Below are 9,324 nucleotides of genomic sequence, written 5' to 3' on the forward strand. Positions count from 1 at the left end.
TGGTAATGTATATCGAAATATCGGAAATGTGTTTAAAAATCATATCACGGCTATTGAAAAAAATTATATCGCGATACATATTGATATTGAATTATTGTCCAGCCCTACATACTGGCATCCCATGTTGGGGTCTAGTATCCAAAACATATTATGTTGACTATCTATGCAGGGTTTTGTGCTTTAACTAGTAGTCTTGGTTCCACTGATAGTTTAGATTAGAACTTGCCTGTTTGGAGCTGAGGGCACGTTGAACGTCAGCCTCCAGCTTGGCCATTTCTTGTAGACTTGAGTCCACATGAGGGGGAACGAGCTCATTGGCACTAGTGTACTTCTGCTTCTCTCTGGTGCTTAGAGCTGCCACTATCCTAAGCCTTGACTGAACTTCCTCTTGCATAATCTGTTGCTTTCGGATTTCCTCCTGGACCTTCTCAACCTTGACGTCTACCACCACCTCAGAGCCAAGTTCATCTTTGATTTGCTGGAGCCAAGTTAAGGTCCGATTGACTTCAGTCTCAAAGTCTTTACTCTGCACAAACCTGTTCTCACACTCCACAATTAGTTCCCCAACAGCTGACTGTAAGGACTGAAGCTCTTCTTGCCAAGAGGTTACCCGCTGCTTTGAAGCCTCATGTGCGGCGGAATCCATGTGGGGTGCCAGATTATCCATCTGCTCCATGAGTCGAGTGAGGTGAGAGCTGGCACCTTGAAGACTAGCAGCCAGGGCATGATAATTTTTCAATCTCTCCTCAGCTGACTGCGTCTCTGCATTGACTTTCACCAGTTGCTCTTTGGTGGCCTTCAGCTCTGAATCCACCTGCATAGCCATGGCTTGATGGTCCTCGAAAGATTCCAGTGTGTCGTCAAGATGTTCTACCCTCTGCTCAATCAATCTTTTCAGACCGTTGTAAAGACTAACCAGTTGGGCCATTTCTTCAGGTCTCCAAGGTTGGCCGGTGCTACGAAATCCCTCTTTCTTCTGGTTAAGCTCACTGACGGCTTGTCCAAGATTAGTCAGCTCCTCCAGGAGGGCTTTATAATCAGCCAGAAGACTGACAACCTCCTCAGTCTTAAGGCTGACGGACTGCGTCCCCAAGTTGTGGAACTGCTCCTCAAGTTCTTTAAGTGCTTTGTGGGTCACATCAATAAAGGAGGCATATTCCTGTCGGGCGAGAATGGCTTGTTGTATTTTCTCTTGTTTCTCCTTGGCTAGTCCCAAAATATTATTGTACTGTTGCGGAAGAGCAATCAATTTCTCATCTAAGTAGCAATGGTCCACTTCATTCAGAGTGGGAAGTATTTCTTGACCTGTTCTTTGCACAGTTAGAAGGAGGTTTTCATACTCCATGGCTTGATCCAATATTTGTTGGTATTTTGTAAGCTGCGAAATTAATTCTGCATCTCCATTCATGAGGTTTATCTCTGGGAAGGTCACAATATCAGCTTGCTTCAACCACTGGCATATCTTTTCGAGATCTAACTTGAAGTACTTCCTGGTCACCAATACTTTTTCCAGCTCCTGAAGCCTCTGGCTACACTTCTGTAGGGCAACTTCGAAGATATTCTGCAGCTCTTGGAGCTTGTTGAGCATCTCGGATTTCTCTTCTTCAGCAGCGTCTTTCATCAGATCCCTACCTTGGGACCACAGGGAGGTCAGCTCACTCTGATAGGCTCTCAAGCTGCTCTGAATGTTCCTGCAAGTCCTCACCTGCTTAGATAGGTCATCAGGAAGAAGGGCTATGTACTCCTCCGCTTGTGCTTTCTTTTCATTCTGCTGGACCCAGGTGATAGCTTGATTCACAGCCAAAAGGAACTGGGTTCTCTCTGTGAAGGCTTTGCTTAGGTGTTTCCTGCGTTGCGCGACTTTGACGCTCAAGGACTCTACCTCTGCTTGAGTTTCTGAGATGAGCTGCTGCAGTCTTTGCCTTTCGTTTAGCCCCAGATGTGCTAAAACCCTATCTGCATCGCTCATGGCCTGGGCCAATAGAAGCTGCTTGGCTTCCAGCTCACTGCATATGCTTAGATGGTCGAAAAGGAAACTCTGAGCTAGTTCAGGTGGAGGACTCATCTTCATGGCTTCAGATAGGGCAGGCTGTTGCTCCTCAGCCCATTCGCAAGCTTCCCTCAAACGGGCCTCAACTTGGCCCATGTCTTCAAGGGTCACAATGGAGTCTTGGATCTTCCTCTCTATGAGACTCTCTAGATGGGCCCATCGCTGCTCAAAGTGGCCAATCTGCTCCTTCACCAGCTCTTTATCATCCAGGTTTAAGTGGTACATTACTTTTTGCTTCTGCTCTTTGAGGTCCTCAAGTGTGCTTTTCTTTTCTTTAAGAACAACCGAGAGCTTCCGAAGAGCCTCCAAATGATCAGATGAACTCTCAGCATCAGTTCTACAAGATCATAAAATAATAATGTAACTCCCAGAAGTCTCAAATTACACTTCCAATGTAGCACTAATTAAAAGTGACATATGAATACATTTACACTAAATCCTGAATATCAGTTTTACCTGGCCAGGTTATCCCATTCCTTGGACACCTGTTCAAAGAGGGCTTCCATGGCACTGATGCAGTCATGATACTCTTTAGTCCTCTGCAGATCTTCCTCTCTCTGAGCCTGCAGTTTGTTGGCCTGATGGCACAGTTCCAGCCATGCATGGCTCAGTCGTCCAATCTCTGTATGCTCAGGAGACTCCTGCCCTTCTGTCAGCTTACTCACAAGCTCTGTCATCTTAGTCAGAGTGCTTTGTCTGCTTTGAAGCTGCTCGCCAAATTCCTACAGGCAACATGAGCACAGAGGATAAGCCAAATGTATAAAAAGAGATAACATTAGAAATGAAAAAGGACTCTTTTATGTTATAAATACATCTCCCTGGTCTTATTGTGAACAATTCATCGGTGCACGCTATTCTAAAAATAAAAGTGCGTTTTCATAATCTATCATCAAATATATCAAATAAATCTCCACAATCTAAAAAAAAATTTTCCCTTCCTGCTGACATAATCAATGCCAGGGCAGGTGAAAAATAATATAAACCAATAAAATCATAGCCTACTTTTCATTAAAAATAAAAGTGCGTTTTCATAATCTATCATCAAATATATCAAATAAATCTCCACAATCTAAAAAAAATTTTTCCCTTCCTGCTGACGTAATCAATGCCAGGGCAGGTGAAAAATAATATAAACCAATAAAATCATAGCCTACTTTTCATAATTCAGTAAAAAAAACTAAATCAAGTCCCATCCTACATTATTTCCAACTGAAATTTTGTTTGACCCAAAGTACATTAAATAATAGAAGTTAAATGTATGTGAATGTCATTCTATGTTGTCTTTAAATAAACAAAAATATGTACATTTATGTATATGAATAAATCATATTTAAGATTTTTTATTTGAAAATTAATTTACTTTGGCTTGATCGAGCATGTTTTGAGCAATCTTGGGCTCCAACTCGGCAGGTCTCCTGGACAGACTTTGCAATTGCTGTTCCATATCTTGGAAAAGTGTTGCGAGTTCCTGTTTTTGCTCTTTAATCTCCCTCCAGCTATCCGACAGCTCTTGAGAAGTGGTCATCCTCTCCTCAATCTGTAGAATTGACAATATCAATTATATTACAATTAACTGGATTAATTTCATATCCCATAGCAGTGTTAGTCGAGTCTGTGTAATCAAACTCACCATCGTTTTGGTTTGCTGTATTTTGGCAGCTGTGGTTCTGACAGGCTCATCAGATAAATCACACACTGAACAAACCAGGTCCAGATACGTACTGGCCTGCTCCTGTAGGGCTCTAAAGTGCTTCACCTATGGATAAGTAGTCAAAATGTAAGTAAATATATTTAAGTTGTGTAGACAACTTTCAAGCTGGTTTGTATTAGCGTAATATCAATCTGCAGCTCTGTGACATCTACCTGTTTCAGAGCCTCTTGGAGGCCATAGGGAGTCTGCGCCTGCAGCTGGATCTCCTCTTTAACAGTGGACAGCCACGTCTGACACTGCTGCAGTGTGTCCTGATGGCTGACGTGCTTCTGGAGCTCACGGTCAAGACTCTGATACACCTGACGAGCCAAATGTTAAATATTAGATTGAAATGATAAGATGGTTTCTACTAATGAGATCCTTTATTAGCAGGAGTGCTCACACGCTGAGCTGTGCTGCAAATAGCCGAATAACTGTCTCTGGTTCCCTGCTGGTGTGCCTGGATCTGCTGACTGATCTTGGCCTGGACTTGCTCCGTGCAGCTACTGGTGAGGAGATCGCCTTTGTCCTTCAGGCTGGTCAAACGCTCCTCAAAACCAGCTATTTCCTCCATTATTGCCTGAGAAGAAACAGTAATGAAACTAAGTATGTAGTAAGAAACAGACTATGAAAATGTTTATAAATGCTGCATGGATGTTTAGTAATTGTATTGCTTGTAAGTTACTGTAAAGCTATTGTTCATGGGATATTGGATCATATAATTAATAGCTATAATAACAGTGCACACACCTTGTGTCTGGCTAGTTGTTGTGTGGCTGTCTCTAGATTGCCACTTTGCATTGAGTCAGAAGTGACCAGCCTGCTAGACATCTGTAACAGCCATTTCTCTACTTCTTGTAGCTCACTGTTATAGACTTCATGTTCTCTCACACTCTCGGTCAAACTCTGAACGTGGACCTACAACAGAAAAATATTAGACCAGCAATAATGCATGGAATCAATGTAGCAGAGACATTCATTTTTAAAGGGTCTGCCTGACAGTACCTTGGCATCATTGCATAATTCTTGATAGTCGGCTTTCAGCTTGCTGATGTTTTCACTGATAGACGGGTCACGGATTGTTTTAAGAAGTGCATCTCCCTTCTCTATAACCGATTTGACTGCTGACTCATGGGACTGGATGGTCTGCTGGATTGTCTAGAAGGGGACAAAGGATGCATTATGCAAAGGATGCATAAAGGGTTTACATGACTCTCTGAAGATGGTTGTATTTGTCACCCTCATAACTAATTCAGTGCATGTATCTTCATTTCTCACCAAAAACATAAGTGTTTTCCTCACCTTATATTTGGCTAGCTGAGCCTTTTTTTGGTAAAGTTCAGCTTTTGGCTCCACTGGAGACGCCAGCAGTGATTTTGTCTCTGTAAGCCATTGTGTTTGAGTCTTGTATTTGTCCAGGAAGTCTTTGGAGAGCTGTATGGATTTCTCTGTGGCACTGAGCTCTGACCGCAGAGCTCTGATCAAAGTCTCCAGCTGGCAGAGTCGGGTGTCGACTTCTTCCTTGAGCTGCTCTGCCTCAGGTTCCTCCAGGAACGTCATGGCACGATCCGTCTTTTCACGCATGGTCTTCAGGAAGGTGTGACCCAGCTCCATGTCGCCCTGCAGAGCCTGAGACATTATATAAAAATTTTCTTATGCACATGATCCTTCAGAAATCATTCTAATATGCTGATTTGGTGCTCAATAAATATTTTTTATTATTATCAATGCTGAAAGCAGTTGTGCTGATTAATATTTTTGTGGAAACCGTAAAAATTCCAGGATTTTTTGATGAATAGAAAGTCCAAAAGAACAGCATGTATTTGAAATCTTGGTCCCACTTTATATTAAGTGGCCTTAACTACTATGTACTTACATCAAAAAATAAGTACAATGTACTTATTGTGTTCATATTGTATTGCAAAACACTTTTGCTGCTATTGAGGTGGGATACGGGCAAGGTTAGGGACCGGTTTGGTGGTATGGGTAGGTTTAAGGGTGGGTTAAGGTGTAAGGGATGGCTCAACGGTGTAATTATAAATGTAATTACAGAAATTAATTACAAATGTAATTACATGCAGGTATTTTTAAAATATAAGTACAATGTAAAAACATGTATGTACGCAATAAGTGCATTGTGCCAAATTATTAATTTAAATGTAAGTACATAGTTGTTAAGGCCACTTAATATAAAGTGGGACCTAAAGTCTTACCAACCCCAATCTTTTGACTGGTAGTGTACAGTATATGCAGGTGAATTGCGTATAATCAATCTCACACACACAAACAAGCACAAGAAATCACTTCACACTATTAAGCGGCTGTGTTATGAACATGCAAAACTGTATCGCATGCGTGCCGCAGTGGTAAATTTATTCATCGCACAGACCAGTTTTTTCGTAGCACGTGCGACATATATGTCGCACTGTACAGCCCTGTTAAGGCAACTTAATATGAAGTGGGACCTAAAAGTATTAATTTTTTCCAACAAAAAAACAAAAAAATCTGACCTCAGACTTTTGAATTGTAGTATAAACTTGTGCACGATAAAGTATGAAGCTTCTTTGGCTTAATAACCAAAGATCTTACCTATTATATTTTTCATACCTCTAGTTTTTTCATTTTCTTCTCCATGGCAACGCGATCGACCACATCAATGGTGGTGGTGGTCACAATGCTGAAGTTCTTTTCTGCTGTGCTCAACCAATCAGAGAAGGTGCTAAAGACACTCTGGGATTCTTCAATGCAGGAAACTTCCTCCTTCAGCTGCTTAATAGTGTCCTGCAAACACATACAGTATAAAATTAATAGTAAAATGTATCATTGTAACTCTTCTGATTTGATATAATAATATAATATAATATAATATAATATAATATAATAAATACAACAGTTTATGGTATGTCCTGATTTAGATGTGTGTGTTTAAAGTGTACCAGCAGGTGTAGCAGCAGGGCATGATAGCGTGACGTGAGTTGTGTAGCTCTAGTGCTGACTCTGCTGCTGATGGGCGTTTCTTCTAAAACTTGTTGGGCCAGGACACTGAGACCCTCTATCTCCTCCTGATAAGCCAGCACCTCCTCATGCCAACCCTGAAGAGACATCACAACAATATATCAGACTCCATCCAAACATACGTTCTACAGGAACAGCACACTTGGAGCCACTGTAGGTTCATGAATCACAATATATTGAGTTTAAACCTATAACCTTCGGGGTCCAACCCAGATCTATGGTAACTACACTGTAAAAACTTTTTTTTTTGAAGTTGCAAATAAAACAAAGACACAAGAAAATGCTATTTCAGTTATTCTGCTTTAAAATTTCACATTTAATTCAATGTGTTAAGTGCCGTTTCTAAATATTTGTGAAATCTACAAACCATTTGTACTGTAATTGAAAATGGTTTCAAAGTAAATCCTACAGTGTGTGGTTCCTGTCCTAACCTTCAGGAGCTGTAACTGTGCCTCTTTTGTTGCTCTGTCAGAGCGGCGGCCGGAGCGTAACTCTCCTTTAGTCTCCATCCCTTTGAGCCAGTTATCCAACCGCTGGAACTTCTGCTCTATCTGCCGGAGTTTGGCCAGAGCGCTGTTGAGCTGAGATCTGGTCTCACCCAGCCGGACCTGATACGAGCCCCACTCCTGCTGGACCATCTCCAGGCATCGGTCCTCTAACTGCGGGACGCCCCAGGGAATCACCTGCTCTCGGGTCACCAGCAGTGTGTTGAGTAGGGCTTGACCCTCTGTGCAATGCACCTGAAGCTCCTGGAGATGGATATTAGAGATATTTCTCTAATGCATATTTATATTGAAATGCCAAAGAATCAAACTATTCAGCAGATAATTACAAAAACTACCATTATGAATATGGATGCACAGTATATTTGCGATCACATTGGTATTTGCCAATATTGGTATTTCTTTAAATAAGTGACTCTAAATCAAGGGTCCTCAGCAAACTTGATGACTTAAATATAATTATTTACAAATTATATAATAACATTTAAATATATAATTTAAATTATTTAGTAACGTTATTATTATTATTATTAATATATTAAAACAATCTAACTTAATTAAAAAGCAGTATTCTCTTTTTCTATGTCTGGTCACAAACATATTAAACAATTATGCATCTTTCTAGCATATATTATAATGTTTTGATGCCAGGTATTTACATATTATATATAAATATTCATATATTTACATATTTATTATGAACATGTTTTTGAAAGCAACAGAAAAAATAATTAAATAATATAATTTATAATGTCAAGACATTATAATAATAACATAAATAACTGGCTATTCGAATTAACCAAAATCTATATCAGTGCATACATTATTATTAATATTTACTGCTAAATCTTAATAAAAAATATATTATAACAAATCATTATTTAATGTCATTTCAAACAGTCATAAACAGTCAAGTTGATTCATATATTGTCATACATATTCATATCTGAATATACATATTCTACTTTACTTAGACATTATATACAAATAAATATAAAATGCATTAGTAAAGATGAACAAATAATGTGCCACAATAACTACTTCAAGATGTCCTCTGACCTGTAGTTTGCGTAGCGTGTCCTCTAGAGTCTCGACGTCTCCCTCCAGCTGTGTGTAGCTGCAGCTCAGTCTCTCCTGCTGTTGCTCCAGCCAGTCTTTAAACTCATGCAGGGTGCGCTGGTACTCCTGATGGGCCGACACCAGCTCCTCCGCTTTGGCAACTGCACACTGTGGCAGAAAAATTTGAGTCCATTTAACACAAATATTCTGCATATTCTATATGGTGACCAATGAGAGCGGTGCATTATACCTGGGCCTTATCTTTGACAATATTGTAGCGCTCTTGTAAGTCCTGAATCTCTAGCTGGGTGACATAGTGCTCTGCCATGTTGGATCCCTTCACGGATACGACATCAAGGATGCTGTTGTGACTTAAAACATCCTCTAGGAGCAACTGAAATGAGGAGAATGTTTGTACAGTATGTCAGGACTGACAACTTCTAGAATGCAATTACTCAAGTATTGACAATAACACAGTACTTTGGCTTTGCCCAGGTTGGTGGTTTTGTCTCTCATCTCAGAGCACTGTTTGTCTGCAGAGTTTAAAGTCTCTTCCACCGTCTCCATCCAGCTCACAAACTGATGCACGTCTTCCTGGTAACTGGTCCACTGTGACAGAGCGCCCTCCAGTTGGCTGTTCGAACACAAACACAGCACTCTTTAATACAGTGAGCAAATTCAACTTCAGCCAAGATCCCCCTTTTCAGCTGTGTGGGATTCTAGAGTTGGCTGTATAGGGCTAGTTCTGCTGTTTTGAGTCTTTTGTTTTTAACTCTAGAAAGCTGTTTTTGCAATGATCATTTATTTGAATAATGAATATAAATCTGATCTTCTGGTTCATATATGCCCGGTTCCAGGAGAAAATAATCATGAGATGAAGCTTCTGTAATTAGTAATCTATTTATGTTAACTAAGAAATATTCATATGTGTTTTCATACAAATATTTAAATATATTTTCATATAAATATATTAATAAATAGAAATAAATATATGTAATTAAATTTTA

General features: G+C 40.0%; 1 protein-coding gene across 1 annotated transcript in view; it reads right to left on the bottom strand.

Moving 5' to 3' along the window:
- Positions 1-9,324, bottom strand: part of syne1b (spectrin repeat containing, nuclear envelope 1b) — a 112,659-nt gene that overhangs the window by 43,153 nt on the left and 60,182 nt on the right. The window contains exons 66-80 of the mRNA XM_016546041.1: positions 8,798-8,951; positions 8,568-8,711; positions 8,318-8,485; positions 7,187-7,504; positions 6,677-6,832; positions 6,348-6,521; positions 5,043-5,369; positions 4,746-4,898; positions 4,491-4,658; positions 4,144-4,320; positions 3,914-4,060; positions 3,681-3,806; positions 3,411-3,587; positions 2,507-2,772; positions 227-2,387 (exon numbers count right to left, since the gene is read on the bottom strand). Coding sequence (XP_016401527.1) covers positions 227-2,387; positions 2,507-2,772; positions 3,411-3,587; positions 3,681-3,806; positions 3,914-4,060; positions 4,144-4,320; positions 4,491-4,658; positions 4,746-4,898; positions 5,043-5,369; positions 6,348-6,521; positions 6,677-6,832; positions 7,187-7,504; positions 8,318-8,485; positions 8,568-8,711; positions 8,798-8,951 — 4,816 coding nt within the window. The remainder of the gene's footprint in view (positions 1-226; positions 2,388-2,506; positions 2,773-3,410; positions 3,588-3,680; positions 3,807-3,913; positions 4,061-4,143; positions 4,321-4,490; positions 4,659-4,745; positions 4,899-5,042; positions 5,370-6,347; positions 6,522-6,676; positions 6,833-7,186; positions 7,505-8,317; positions 8,486-8,567; positions 8,712-8,797; positions 8,952-9,324) is intronic.

The sequence above is a fragment of the Sinocyclocheilus rhinocerous genome, unplaced genomic scaffold (assembly GCF_001515625.1).
Source record: "Sinocyclocheilus rhinocerous isolate Xijiao unplaced genomic scaffold, SAMN03320098_v1.1 scaffold853, whole genome shotgun sequence".
Lineage (NCBI taxonomy): Eukaryota > Metazoa > Chordata > Actinopteri > Cypriniformes > Cyprinidae > Sinocyclocheilus > Sinocyclocheilus rhinocerous.